Source organism: Pongo abelii, chromosome 16, assembly GCF_028885655.2.
Source record: "Pongo abelii isolate AG06213 chromosome 16, NHGRI_mPonAbe1-v2.0_pri, whole genome shotgun sequence".
Lineage (NCBI taxonomy): Eukaryota > Metazoa > Chordata > Mammalia > Primates > Hominidae > Pongo > Pongo abelii.
This window is the reverse complement of record NC_072001.2, coordinates 60,569,569-60,585,163: the sequence shown is the minus strand read 5'-3', so window position 1 is coordinate 60,585,163 and position 15,595 is coordinate 60,569,569. Positions and strand designations below refer to the sequence as shown.

General features: G+C 44.7%; 1 protein-coding gene across 8 annotated transcripts in view; it reads right to left on the bottom strand.

Annotated features, from left to right (window-relative positions):
* CGNL1 (cingulin like 1) overlaps positions 1 to 15,595 on the bottom strand; it is a 179,641-nt gene that overhangs the window by 10,833 nt on the left and 153,213 nt on the right. For all 8 annotated transcript variants that reach the window (XM_054531561.2, XM_024232753.3, XM_063716167.1 and 5 more), the window contains 3 exons: positions 15,128 to 15,298; positions 11,071 to 11,232; positions 8,128 to 8,217 (listed from right to left, as the gene is read on the bottom strand). In XM_054531561.2, coding sequence (XP_054387536.1) covers positions 8,128 to 8,217; positions 11,071 to 11,232; positions 15,128 to 15,298 — 423 coding nt within the window. The remainder of the gene's footprint in view (positions 1 to 8,127; positions 8,218 to 11,070; positions 11,233 to 15,127; positions 15,299 to 15,595) is intronic.

Sequence of the window (15,595 nt, the reverse complement as noted above, 5' to 3'; positions counted from 1 at the left end):
CCCCACCTGTGCCTAGAGTCCTCCTGGTGATGCATGTGGGGCCAACTGGGCGATGCCGGTGGAAGCCACAGAACAGGTGAGCCCACCAAGGAGCGACATATAAAGAATAAGGAGGATCTGCAGCTGTGCCCTGGGGATCCCTCCAACCCCCCATGTCAGGGGAGGCAGGGAGAATCCAGGATCTATCCCAAAAGCCAAGAAGGGCAAGGATGCTGGTAAAGCACACAGGCTGGACAAGAACAAGTTTGCTTCTGGAAGGGTCTGCAGAGAGGTGAGCCTGACTGCGAAGCTCAGGGGAGGCGCTGGAGGTGAAGAGGTGGGAACAGACACCACACTTCTCCTCTGGAATCCAGCAGCGACTAAGACAGCAGCTATGACCCAGGGCTGGAGGGGGCATGAGGGTGTGCAAGGAATGCCCACACCTATTGTTAGGTGGCAATGAGAAGCCACAGAGGACAGAAAAGTCACAACCAGTGGACATCGAGAAGGGAGTGTCACAGGAGAGCAGCCACCCAGCAAGCGGAGGGACAGGATCCAGGCCTGTCTTGGGGTCAGAATGTGGGTGGAGAGAGGAAGAGGATCCCCCAGGGCTTGGTGGAAGGCAGGAGCCTGTAGCTCAAAGGGAAGGTAGAGGCAAGAAAGGGAGGGAAGGTAGATTATTTTCCGAAAAGTGAAGGGATAAAGAAAAACTGGAGGCTTGTAGAGAGAGAAAGAAATCTAATTGCTGTGGAGTGTGTGGCTGAAAAATACCAGAAGACAATAAACAGCCAGCAGAGCAGAGGCAAGCATCGCTCTGCAGCTGTGCTCCCTGCCAGGAGACCCAGAGGGGAAACATCAAGAATCAAGAGACCCTCAAGCCGGGCAATGGGCGGGAACTCTCCAAGGCAGATGTTATCACCCTGAGTTTCCAGGTGGGAGGTCCAGAAACAGCTTCTGAGTCAGAGTTAGATGGAAGCAGCTTTGGGATTCCAACCTAGGTTTTCCGATAAAAACTCATACTCTTTTTTCCCCTCCCCATTGTGTCTTCGCAAACCTGTAGGACCTAGGACTCTCAATAAAGGAAGAAGACCCACAAGGAGGCGAGTTCAGGCAGAGACTATGGAGCCCAGAAGGAGAACGTGTCTATGGTGGAGTGAGGCAGAGTGCAGAGTGCGTGGAGGGATTCCAGGATGGCCAAGTTGTCACGCAGCCCTGGGCCCAGCCTGGGGGTTCAGGACAAATCCTGCCACGTAAAGCAGCAGCCACCGGCCACAGTCTTGCACCCTCAGTGCCAATGTCTGAAAAATCTGGATCCCACCAGGAAACAGACTTCCCTGTGCAGAGCAGCACTTAGCATGGCAGCATCCCCAAGGGTCCCCAGAGGTTCAAGACCTCCCTGGAGGGCCCCTGGAGAGCCCCAGGATAATGGTGACTCTCCAAAGGGGGATAAAAAAAAGGAATTATTTATGCCCCACCACAGCCCCTTAAAAGATGGCTATTAAAATGGAAATGTAAAATAAATCAGAGTGAAGAACAGGAAGGAATAAATGTGTAGCCATAAAACTTAACAGTTACTGTGACCTGAGCAGGCAGTCCATTTCCTTGAGTCTTTGCAAACCCAGGCTTTTGGCAAACATGATAGGCTTCCTTTTGTTCTTCAAAGGACAGCCTGACATGAAATTCTAAAGTAAATCCACCATGTGGAGCCTTATACAAGAAATACTATGTGGTACTATGGACAATGCCCCAAGAAGGATGGGTTTCAACAAAAACCCAGAAGTATCCTGTGTGTCCCTGCTGTTACCTGTCCTCAATACAGTGATCCCAGGACTAGGCCCCTTGACTTGGGAATATTGTAAATCAAATTCTTACCCTGAGCCCACACTGGCACCTGCCCTGGGGCGGGGGGTGGTGGGGAGGAGGGAAAAACCTATGGCTTGGCTGAGCCAGCCTCCTGGACCAGAGAAGAGTAAACTCAAGGCTGGGAAAGTATTTCTTTATATAAGCTTAGTGCTTTATATGTTGTTTACCCTTCAACTACATTAAATAGCATGAACAAAAACTTTCCAGTCAAATTAAAAACAGAACAGGAGCTGAAGGCAAAAGTATATCGCAGCTGGATTGAAAGAATGCTAAGCCCTAGGCATTTTGATTGGAAATCACAGTATCAGATTCCAGTGGGTTTTATGTCAGAGATACCCATGACCTGAGCCAGCTCTCAGAATTCTAAGTAGCTGCCTTTCGGGTTAATGGAAAGCCAGAGCTATTTGTGATGGCCAATAGCAATACTGAACCCCATCATCTGTGTTTATCATTGGGCTGTAAAGAGGTTGGCAAGCCCACACTCCTGGCTGGCATTAAAAATAATAATCACAAAAAAGGAAAATTATTATTAATCAACTGTACACACTGGATTTTTGAGCAGCTGATACAATAAGAGGCAGTTCTGAGATTAGGAGCATTTCAATTAAAAAAAAAGAAGAAAACCCCCCTCTGATCTTTCACCCACAACTGCAAAGAAGATGGTCCCATTTAGCAGGGGTGGCACCCCTGATGCTGACTGAGGAGCAGGTGTGAACCAGTGAGGAGCAGTTCCTGAAAGTGACTGTAGGAGCCCACAACTCTATCACTGGCATTTAATCCTGCAGTTGCCGAGGCAACAAGGCAGCCTTGCTCAGTTCCTGGAGAGACCATGAAGCCACCCAAAGCTCGAGTTGGTATTTTTCCTGCCTGGGCTTGATGAGTCATCTTTCCACTGGGCTGGGTCATCATGGTCTCCATAGCCAAGAGAACGCCTTCCCATGTAGGCCCAGCTCTGCTGTGAAGCATTTGCAGCAGTGCTCATCGAGCCAGCACAACAGCCTATTGGCCTTTAATTTAAAGCATATGAAGCCGGACCTCTCTTTGGCTATTTGAATCCTGCACTCATAAAGAATCAGGAGAAGATCAGCTGAACTTAAATCTCACCCATTTTAAGAAACACGACTTTTAACTTGGGAATGGAGACCCAAATGCATTTGAAGGAGTGGTCTTTAAGACCATGACATAGTCTCATGCAGGGATGATGGGAACAGGCAGGAGGCTTTGGAGTCAAACTGTGACTCCACCTCCTACAAACTGTGTGACCCTATGTAGTCACTTCACCTTGAAAACCATGAAAACAACAAGAAAGTGAGTGAGGCACCCAGCATAGTGCCTAGCACTTAGGGAATCATTGGTAAGGATGGCAATTGTCATAAATGGAAACATGGTTTTTGGAGGATGGAAAGGAAAAAGGATTACTCTGGATTTAAACAGACCAAACGCCAGTAACTTCAACTTCTTTCAACTTAGAAGCCAATCAGAAACCTTTCTGTATATGATGGGACTATACTTGGGTGAGAAAACAGATACTCCTTACTTCTATTTCATAAAGAAGATATCATTTTATCAACTCCAAATCCATCCCTTCTCCTTCATAGCAGTCAGACTTGAAAACAAAGTTCAAACATCCAAGAGGTTTGAAAAACTTTTCTCTCTCAATTAGGATTTCCTGAATCCATCACTCTGAATAATACTGTCCTGAGCATGTAAAGGAAGCCCTTAGGAAGGCTGTGATATGGTTTGGCTGTGTCCTCACCCAAATCTCATCTTGAATTATAGCTCCCATAATCCCCACGTGTTGTGGGAGGGACCCAGTGGGAGGTAACTGAATCACGGGGGTAGATTTTTCCTGTGCTATTCTCGTAATAGTGAATAAGTCTCATGAGATCTAATGGTTTTATAAAGGGCAGTTCTCCTACACACACTCTTTTGCCTGCCGCCATGTAAGACGTGCCTTTGCTCCTCCTTTACCTTCCACCATGATTGTGAGGCCTCCCCAGCCATGCTGAACTGTGAGTCCATTAAACCTCTTTCCTCTATAAATTATCCAGTCTCAGGTATGTCCTTATAGCAGTGTGAGAACTAACTAATACAGGCTGGGAACTTATAAACAACATGGCCAGCATTTAGTGAGTGCCAAATGTATGCATAAGAAAGAGAAAGAAAGAATGGAGGCATGGAAAGGGTCAAATATACCATCTTACACAGCCTTTCTTGTCCTCCACCCTGGTAACAGCACAGTTGAGGCCTCCTCTCAGTCGCCCCTTCTCCAGTCCTCACCCCCACCCCTGGCGCATGAGTCTTCTAGAACACAGTGTATGCTTCACTCTTCTGCTCAATAGCCTTCGATGGCTGCCCACTGCCTTCACAATAGAGCCATTCAAAACCCTCAGTCTGCCTCTTCAAACTTATCTCCTTTCATTTCCTATGGAAGCTGGAAATCTGATTGAGCCACACTCATCCATTCATCGCTCCTCAAAATGCTGTATAGATCCCTACCTCCCGGTCTTTGTTCACACCATTCCTTCTATCTAGAATCCCGTTCCCAATCCCCTTGGTTTATTCACATCTTACCCTTTCTTTAGAGCTGACTCCAGGTCCCCATCCTCTTTCTAATAATTCTTCCACACTCACTCTTGCAACAATGGTCTTTCCCTCATTAGCTGCTTGAATCTTTTACTTGGCATTTAGTATCCACTGTTTTTTATTGTTAGTTATCAATTTTTTAGGTCTGACCCATCTCCTCAAACAAACTGTAGCAACTCAAGGTCAGGGACCATTTCTGGTCCTCTTGGAGCTTTACCGCAATGCCATGCACACAGCAGGTATTCATCATATTTTGCAAGGACGGGTAGACAGAGCACTGCCTGGGAAATCGAGACCTAAGCCCAGCTCTGCAGTCAACTGCCTGCATGACTGTAGCCAAATCACCAGGTGACTCTGGGCCTCAAATCTCTCATCCATTACAGAGACGTGGGGAGAGTTGGACTCTGAGGTCCTTGCCAGATCTAACAGTCTATGAGAGGGGTTGGCCATCCACTAATATTGCTGGAAAACCTTTTTTCTGGCTTATTCACTTAAGTCCCATCACTAAGATTAGTGGGAGATGTTTGGGGGAAGCAAAGATTCCACAAAGGAGCTTGTGAGAATTCAGAGTTTAAGGAGAGAGCTGTTAAGTTTGAACCTTTTAATTTAAAGAGAACAAGATCGCCAAACTAAAATGTCCCATGCATTCTCTTTTCAGTGCCTCGTAGCAGTTTGCTAGGAAGGCAGGGCCGATGTTATTACTTGGGTTCAAGATAACAAGCGCCCTTTCCTGTTTTAGGAGATGTCCATGATAAGGAGATGCCATAAGGTCAGCATTTGATGGGTGAGAGGAAAAACGGTCTTAAGTTTTGAAGTTTCCCTTTTCTTGCTTTGATTTCAGCAGGAAAGCACAGGCACATGGCCCTAGAAGTTAATCTAAGTGGACCAGAAAAGCTCAGAATCAGGGCCCATCTGTCTATACCCAAGGCCTCCCCAGAGAGCCTTCATTTCAAGAGGCAGGAAATAAGCCTTGGCTCAACCTCAACTTTGAATGAGAATGAGATGCTTTCCAGGGAGGCGGGTATTTGGCCCACCCATTTCTCTGCCCTCCCTCACAAGTCAGGAGGCAGCAACGGCCAGAAGAGAAGCTCTCAAAACACAATCAGGAGACATCACTGTATCTCAGCTTTTCTGTTTCATTGGCTTACCAATCCCTACGTCCATGTGAATGTGCTCAATTTCTCCACTTATAACAAACACCAGGCTTTACCCTCCCTATCTCAGATGATGCAGTGAGAAGAAAGAAAACAGAAGAGGGAAAGACAGTTGGTAGGGAAAGAGGCTAAAGACGTTGGTGGAACTCATCTTTTTAGGCATGTGACTCAGATACAGGGAGAGAATTGGGGGAAAGTAAAGGGTGAGTCAGACACTTCTGGATGTATGAAACCTGCTTGCAGCACTGCAATGTTAGAATTCAGAGGAGCCTTCAGAGATCGCCTGGATCAATGACTTCCTTTTGATAGATTTTAGAGACTGAGCTCAGAGAGGCTGGGACTCTCCCACAGGTAAATGAGGCTAGTGCAGGAGCCAGGACTGGGACTCCCAGCCCGCTGCTCTCCCCAGCAGACCAAGTGAGTTCCCTTAACTTCCTCCCTGGACTTAGTTCAAGTTCTTGGTTCCCTTAACTTCCCCCCTAAACTGACATCAGTTCTTGGCTTAGTGGAAATATTTTTAGCCATGGACAGCAGTTCTATTCCCCATGATCCAAGTGCTCAGTTGAAAGGAAAAAGAAGTGTCCAGAGCAATTCTGGGACCAGATCCCTGCATGATCAGTTCTGTCAGTGTTGGGCTGTCAGCTGAGCTAAGGGAGGCAGACACGTTCTGGTTCAGTGTCTGTGTTTTGTTTGATATAAACATGAAACTAAAGGTCTGTTTTAACGGCCTCATTACTGATAGGATGACAGGCTTTCCCACTATTCCTCTTAGCATAAGCCACAAGAAGCGCTGGCAAAACAAATCCATGGTCACATCCTTTGTCATTGTGAATGTTTAGCGGATCCTGACATGTCTGGGGGGAACATCGTTACTTAGCCAGGCTGGCAGGGGCTCATCACAAAACAGCTTTTATTCCAGTGAGAGAACTTAGAAAACACAGTCTTCAGTAAGAACCCTGGGGGGGCAGTAGGGGAGATGTCAAGGTTGAGCTCTCCATCTGGGCTTCTGGTTTTCAGGAAGGTCCCTCTCTAAACCTGTGCAGCTCTGGCCTGATAGGCTGTTGCAGCTCCAGAGGAATCATAGCCCGGGAACACACAGACAGAATCCACTCTCCATGAGGAGGGTGGAGGGAACGCAGCTGGGTTGCAACTTCCTTCACTCTCAGGAGCAAAGGAGCATGAGTATCCCATTTGTTTGCAAAGAAATCTGTCAACAGGACCCTAACAGAATATGGAAAAGCAGACAGTGATTCACATTCTACTTTGAGCAGGGCTGCCTGCTCATAAGGTGCTATCCCCAAGCTCTGGAACTTCCAATTCTTGGTCACGCTGAACTGAGGAAAGGGAAGTCCATATGAATAAGCAGAAGAGACCAGAAGAAAGTGCCCTTTGGAATAGGGAAGATTGGAAAGAGAAGACAAAAACATAAAGCAGAAAGTGGAAGTTTCCCAAGTGGTTATGAATAACAATCTATTGGCCATAGTAGGAAAAGTGCTTTTAAGGGCTGAGGCTCTAAGGGTCATTAGTTCAACAAGCAAGTGTGTGGAATGTGGCCGCCAGCACCATGTTAGGTGCAACAGAAAGTAGGCTCTATGAGGCAGCCTTTTCCTTGACAAGTTAATTAGCAGTACACACACCTATGAAGCATTCACGTTCAATAACAGTACTTTCCAAGTGAATGCTTTTTGCAGTTTTGGAAGGAGTTTCACTTACATTTGATCCTTATGACAACACTGTGAGGCAATCGGGGAGAGTTATTCTCATGTTAAAGATGACAGAACTAATTTCTCAAGCGACGTGCAGATAATACATGCAGTATTATCCAAAGGCTTTTGACCTTTGTTTCCATTTTTTAATTAAGTGAAGGTTCAGAGGGGCTTTGAGATAGACTGGGAGTGGCAGGTGAGATCTGGGGAGAGCAGTGAGATCACGAGGGAACAGAGGTACTGTTAACTAGTTTCTGTGTCCCCAATGCATGCCCAAATCACTTGACAGATAAAATATGGAAGCATTTTGGGAAGAGGATTCAGAACACTCAGTGGCAGTTTCGAAGATAATTAATTTGTATTCACTAGTCTCAGCCCTTCATTTACAAGATACCTGTGGATACATGTAGAAACTTCTAATGATAGAATGTGCTTTGAATGACAGCTTACCCAGTTGCATGCCTAGAGCCTTGAAATGGTGCTGGACGAACTGCATATCAACATTTAGAAAGCCCTTCACTCTTTCTTGACTAGCATTGGCACTTTCTTAATGAAAAAGATGAAAACAAAACCTAAAAACCTTGAAATGATGCTAGGTATAGATTAGGAAATAATCTGACCAAGGATTAAAATTTAAAATCTGAAATACAAGTAATGTGGTCAAAGTCTCTCCTAGAAGCTTACTATGGTGATGACTATTCAATCTTTTGATCAATTCCATCAATTTCTAGATGGCATGAATTTTTCTCTCCTGGCCTTAACTGAATCCCCAGGTTCAACCCCTCATGTTCCTTTTTCACACAGGACAAGCCACGCATCATTCACCTATAGAACAGTACCTGTTCCCTGCTCCTACTGATCCTCTCAGACAGCAAATCCGAGTTGTTTCTCTCTTCTTCCAGTTCCATCTCCAGTTGAGACACCTTGTCCTAAGAAGGAAATCACAAACACAGTCGACTTAACTTGCACTGACCAGGATTAATAGCAAAGATTGCACCACAGAGAAACAACCCTAAGGGCAAATGAGAGCTAACTACCATTAGAGTTTGTAAAAAACAATATATCTATTTCTTACACTGCCCAAAGCAGATATTTCTTAAACTATGTGTTTCATAACTTGTAATGTAAAATGTGACTGTCTTTGTAGAAAACACATAAAAGAAGAAAAAACATTATCCCAAACTCTAATGCAAACACTAAGGATATTTGAGCATGTTTCTGTCAAGTCTCTGTTTCTCCCTGTGAATCAATAACTTTAAACAGATCTACCCAAGCCAGTGCCTGTTAAAAGACAATGTGGAAAAAACACTTCATGCTCAGGACAATCTTTTGTCTGCAAGAGCCTTGCAGGAGTAAATCTATAGCAGCCTTCTAAGCCTTCTAAGGAACAGCATGCATTTGCACTGTGCACTCCCAAACCTGCACTGGATTAACCAAAAGACAGTGCTAACCAATTCTGTTAAACTCATCATCACTTCAGAATAACAATTTGTGGCTTCTTTGGTGGCTCCTAATCTAACCTAATTGAGTGTTCAGAGAAAAACATTTCAAAGCAGCTTTGTCTGTGAAGAAAAGAGGCTTCTAACACAAACCACCCCACTTGGAACTGGGGGTTGACGGCCTTGAGCATGTGTTTCTCCTGTCACCAGCCAATCTGTCATAGGTCTAAGTAAACTCAGAGCCACAAATGCTAAAAAGCAATTGGCATTCCAAGTTTTAAATGTGAACCTGCAGCATTTGTATATAAATATTGTCTCTGCAATTGCCAAAGTGGATTGACAAGCAACGGACACCTCTATCCCTAAATATTATTCTATTTATCACAATAAAACACCCAGGATTCTTGTGAATGACTAACTGTCTGTGAATGGCCCCCAGGTAGTGATCAAAACCTACAGGGAAGCTAAAAGGCCCTCTCCCAGGAGCCAAGCATCTCAAAGGCCAACTTGGATTGGAGCTGGGCCCTGCACCGAAGCCTCCTGTTTATTCAGTGGTTCCTGATGCCTCCAAGACCAGTCTCACTATAGTCAGACATCACTCAGGATCCACAAGAGCTGCATTTACATACAACAGCCACCGGAGTTTACAGAAAATGTCCATCGTTAGGAGAGCTCTTGACTCTTGAAAATTAATTTAAGTGCTAGTGAAGGAGCAGGCAAGACGTAGTCACAGCAAGATGGTCCTGATAGCCGCCTCTTAGGGGACGAAACACCCCTCAAGCGCATCTCATGGTAGCAGGGTCTTCAGAGCCATTCATTTTGTAATTAATGAGAAAATAGATAAATATTGCAAAGGGGCAAATGAAGCTTAGCTATGCCACTCCTTCTAGACCTAAGTCGGCCAAAGGAAATGATCTCTTTAGTCAGGATATAGCAGTGGAAATGACCTAACAACCCAATCTCCAGCTAAAAGCACCTCTTTATAGGACTCTCTTCTTGCCTAAAAGCCATACTGCACAGAACCCAGCAGGAGTGTTAAGGGTCCAGGCCAGGGCCATTACTCCAAAGGTTCTTCCTCCACTGCCTGAAGAGGCTTTAGCTTGTTTTGAGTCAGGTTGTTTAAGGCCCTAGAATAATCAGTTTCTAGTTAAGTGGATTGACCTTAGCTTGCCTTAAAATTACCTCCCCTAAAGAGATCAGAGCCAGGACATTAGCAAAAGGTACAGCAGTCCTACAAAAGAGCAATAAAACTGTAACCAGGTTATTCTAGTCTCTAAAAGAGGCCCATCTAATAAAATCTTCAATGACTTAAACAACACTCCCTAGATAGAAACAGCTACTAAGTCCCCTGGAGGTTTTAAAAGTTATTTCTGTTTATTTGCAAAGCTGAATCAGGAATTCCATTGATTTTGAATTTAAGCCATCTCTCCATGGCCTTGGGCACTGTCTTTTATCAAAACTTTGACAATTTTAACTTCTCTGAAAAGACTGAGGCTATTTTTTAGTGTCTCTCTCAATTCCACTTTTTCAGTGTCTCTCCCTCTCTCTAAATTCTACTGGGGCGCGTGTGTGTGTGTGTGTGTGTGTGTGTGTGTGTGTTTCTGGGGGTTAGTTTTGCTCCTAAGAATTACTCTTTTTTAAAAGTTCAGATGGAGTGATTCTAAGGTTCTTCTTGTCAACCTCAGTGAACTGTTCACACTTAGATTCTGTTACTTCATTTATATTTTTCTAATATGTGGTGTTTTCAGCTTGTGACTAGATCACCCCCATCTGGTGACTGCATTCAGCAATTTCTGATATGCTGTCTTGGACCATGTACATACTATGTATACCACAGTAAACTGAGCCACAGTGTGCTGCGAGCTCTGGCAAAGCCCAATAACCTATCAGGGAAAATGGGCCAGCAACAGGAAGCAAGAATGGAGTATGTGGTGTGGCAAATGAAGGATGACGATTCCTAGGAGGCTCCTCTCTGGACATGCAGCAGTCTGGTTCCTTCTAGTTAGCTAGAAGAACTGCCCCAAAGAACAAACAGAAAAGGAACTATCTGTGCCCTTAGGCAAAATCACCTAATGTCCCTGGGAATCTGTTCTATTTCCTCTCAAGACAATGAGAATGTTAGACTAAATTATGTCCATCATTCCTTCTAGCTCTGACGTCCTAAGTCTATAAATGACTGGCCCCTTCCTTCAATCAAGAAATAACCTCACTACATCCGGCTGTGGGAGAGAATAAAAACCCAAGACTTCCCAAAGGCTGAGTTGAGAGCAAAGAGGTTGCTTCTCTCGTGGCCCAGACTCGCTCTCCGCAGGTCCCCCAGCTCACACTGTGCGGCCCACAGACCTCCATCTGCTTGACCAGTCTGCTGCGGTCATCTTTGAGGTGACTCTTGGCTTCCAGCTCATACTCCAGGTCCTTCAGCGTCTGCTCCAGAAGCTGCCTTTTTGTGAGGGCTTCATCCTGAGCTCTCTGGTAGTCCCGTAACTCTTCCTCCATCAGACGCATCTAGGAGGAGAGACAGCTGGGATGGTTTTCTGGGGTGCATCAAGAGCATAGAGACCTCCACAGACAGTGCACAGTGGGCTGACCCCACCAAAAGGAAGATCAGCTGGACCCCCACAATATGGGAGATCAGAAGACCTTGAGCAAGTCCTACCTCCCTCTGGGCCTCACTTTCCTTTTCGTAAAAAGAGAGGGTTTTCCAGCTACAGGCAGCAACCTATTAGGTTACAAATTCTATTTGGTAGATGTTGACCAGCATTTTTTAATTAAATAGAACAGAAAAAATAGCAGAGTATTAGCAAATATTGATTTGCAAATCTTTTGTGCTAGACATTCATATATTTGTGCAGATGCGTGTATTCCTGGGTTGCAAGATGTAGTTTTTTTTTTGAGACGGAGTCTTGCTTTGTTGCCCAGGATGGAGTGCAGTGGTGCGATCTTGGCTAACTGCAGCCTCCATCTCCTGGGTTCAAACAATTATCCTGCCTCAGCCTCCCAAGTAGCTGGGATTAAAGGTGCATGCCACCACACTGAGCTAATTTTTGTATTTTTAGTAGAGGTGGAGCTTCACCATGGTGGCCAGGCTGGTCTCGAACTCCTGACCTCAGGTGATGCCCGCCTCGGTCTCCCAAAGTACTGAGATTGCAGGCATGAGCCACCGTGCCCAGCTGAATGCAAAATGTAGTTTTTACTAGGTCATGTTAAAAACTCTCGAGAGCTCCTTAACTAAATAATGTTTCCCAGGGGGTAATTTATTGTCTACCTGTATCACTGTCACCCCAAAAGAGGTTTCAACTCAGTAAAAAAGAACACACAACTGAATTAATGATTGCAAAGCAACCTACTGGCACAAAACCTAACAACATATACAGGCACATTAGGGAAAGCCACTGCTTTGTAGAAGAAAATGATTAGCTCTTAATTTATAATGTTGTTTTCTTTTTTTTCCATCCACAAGGTGGCACTCAACTAACAGCTTTGAAGAAAGTGCAACAGACAAAACAGCTTGATTCACAAGGGCCAGTCTGCGTCTTGAACTTCTCTGGAAGCTCCCTGGGGAGACCAGCCAGCTCAGCGCACAGTAGGTCTTCCTTAAACATCTGTGTGGGCTGATCTGGTGAAGCCCCAGGCTGTCTGCTTTGTTCTAAGTGCCCTACCCACTTGGAGTTGGTACCAGTATTGAGTAGAGCTATAGTCTCAGGAATAGAATATACCAGGGGGTCTGTTTCCTTCAGAGTATACGAAAGCGAACGGCAAACTCCGCTACAGAATGCCACCCTTCTGCGGTGTCTGTCACAGGAGAGTTGGAAAGCCCCAGTAGTTGAGGACAACTTTGGAGAACACGTGGAAAAACCTGAGGAAATGTGTTCTTCTCTGGGAGGCGGACAGGAGCACTGGGCATTTCTATGAGAACAGCCTAGCCTTGAAGATGACATCTCCAGATGAAGACCCGCATCTGGTTTTGGTGGTTACCATGACAGAAAGTACATGAAAGCACAGAATGAAAATCACCTCATGGAAAAACAGTGACGGGACATTCTCTGGATACAGAGGATGTGCTATATTCCAGAGCGTTAAAAAAAAACAAAAAACAAAAACAAAAATGCTCTATGACTCAGTTTCCTCATTCACAAAATTGGGATAATTATAAAACCAGCCTTCTAAAGCTATTATAAGAATCAAATGAGATGATACCCAAAAAGAACATGAATGTCAGGGTCAGAAAGAATGACAGGCTAATGTGCAGCCTGCGTTTCCTTCCTGTCCCCCTTCCCAATGCCCAGCGTGCCCTCCTCCACTGCTCAGCACAGCCCCATCTTCCACACCCACCAGGTCCCTCCTAACACCCGGCAAGGGCCCCATGATACTCAGAGTCCTTGACAAGGGCCAGCAGAAGAGAATAACTAGCATGGTGTCTGTGAACAGTGTACCCGGAATTATAAGTAAGCAAACAACTTTTGAACTTCCTAGTGCTACCTTTAAGTAGTTAAAATCACCCTTTGCTAAAAATGATTTGGAAAATAAACTGAACAATGGTAATCGCTAAGTCTCGATTCTCTAAAGATCATGCTTATCAGAGGTAGAATGGGTGAAAAATGCCTATTTCTCTCAAAGCAAAGGCAGCCACTATTACAGCACTTAGAACAGACCCCTGTAGCTTTTGGGGTTTTTTTTTAACCAAGATCTTCAACCAGCTCAATCAAAACACAAGCAGAGGGGCAATGAACAGAGTTGAGCTTGAGTTTTTTAAGGATCCAGAGTGACCTTGGCTTGTTAATTCACTTTTGTTTTAAACAACTCCATCACTCTACCATCTTAGTCGAGGGTGGTATCTCACTGCAGTTTCCCTGCAGAATGATGAGGTGTCCACGTCTGTTGCTCACATGGAAACAGTGTCTCACAGGGCTGCATCAGTGAGAAAAATCCAGGAAGGGCCATCTTTATTTTCCTTGCAAGGAATCCTTTTTTTTGGAAGGACTGCTCTTTTATAAACAATACTGGTCTCCATCTGGCCTTAACTAGTCTCTCCAGACCTCAGTTTCCTTATCTAACTAGAGGATCTCTATGTTTCCTTCCAACCCAAGGATTCTATCATAAAAATCATTATATAAAACGCAACGGGAAGTACTTTTCAGGGGTCATTGTGACACTGTGATCTTTTGAAGTCAAATCAGACCAGGTGCTTGTTGGTGTTCTGGCAGATACCTGAATCCTTCTGCCTCTGTACTGTAGTAATGAACGTGATTTTTTTTTTTTTTAATACCAAAGAGAACTGTGATGGCAGTGTGCTAATTTCACTTCTTACTTGGAGTCCTGTATCATATAACCCGGAGCCAAAGGGGATCTGTTATCAGGGGCCTTTCAAGAGTGTTCTAGAAGCCTGCAATAAATATCTATTGTTCTTTTACACAGTTTCAGCACTGACTCATGGGTGACTTTTCTTTGATCATCAAAGAAATTCAAGTTTGTTTTTTAAAGAAAAAAATGTTTTCCTGTGGAATCTTGGTGCTCTTGGCACTGTTCATGAAAAACAATAAGCCCCTAAAATTAAAGAAAAGGAAATTAATATTTATGAAGTGTCCAGGATGTACAGACTCGCTGCTACACAGTCTCACATATTATCTCATTTAATTAAGTCACTAATATTTGGTATATTTTTAAAGAGGTAGAAACATATGCTCAGAAAACTGGGGTTAAGTTACTCGAGGTGACCCAGCTGGCAAGAGGTATAGCTAGAAATCAGCATAGGCTGTGCTTACATTTTGACATCTCCAGCTTTCCATTAAAAAAATCAAAAACATCCCCTTTCTTTTTCTCAGTTCTTGAGAGGCCAAGCCTGAAGGGAGCTAGCATTTGGGTTTCTTTGCTCAATTATTCTTAAATATAAAACCAATGTTTTAATCATTTCAATACTCATAAATTCCTGAGGATTTCTTTTATTCGCCATTATTGTTGTTGTGAAACTCTCATCCACCACCCTCATGCCAATAGAAGTCTGTATTTTCATAAATGAATGGCCAAAAAACAGTCAGTTACTGTAATCCCTACTCTATGATTAAATTAAAACATGAAAGCATATAAATAAATCATCTGGACACAGCTGGGCACATCATGGCTGCTCCGTAAATGGCAGCTAAACATTTTAGGCAAAAAACTGTAGATTCATCAAGAAAATGGTCAGGTTAAAGCGGTGTCCATTTGTCCTCACAGTCCACCGGTGGGTCCTTTGTGCTCCAGAATGCCATTTGCCCACAGAACCATCCAGAAGGTGAAGAATGAAGAGTCAAGCACAAAAGCTGTCTCACGAATCTACCCCCAAGTCCCTCACAGAAGACTTTCAGGGCAAAGGATACTTTGAATAAGGGATAAAGGAAGAACTTATGTGGCCAGGCATTACCTCATCCTGCATTTTCATGGCTGTCAGTCGGGACTTTTCTGCCTCCAGGGTTTTCTCCTTCAACTGTCTTTGCATTTCTGCGAGCTCCCTGCGGTTTTTTTCCTTGTACTCATCCAGCTGGTTCTGGAGCTCCAGGGTTGATGTACGGGAGGCCTCAACAATGTCTGCCATCTGGAAGAAGTGACATGGGTGTGAGCCCACCCTGGGATGCTCTGAGACCAGGGTCTGGGTCCCATTTCAACACACAGCACATCTCCTCTTCTCCCTTTCTTCTACGGCCCCCTCAAAAATGGTCCAGCACCTGATCCTGAGTTGGCCAGGTGTGGGCACCTGTGACTTGGAAGTAGCATGGAGGAGTGAGCAGGCATGTCCTTTGGAGCCAGGCACACAGCCTCAGGGTCCTAGGGCTGCTGTGCCACTTACCAGTACGTGACTGGGGCATGTCGTTAACCTCTCTGGGCCCTGGCC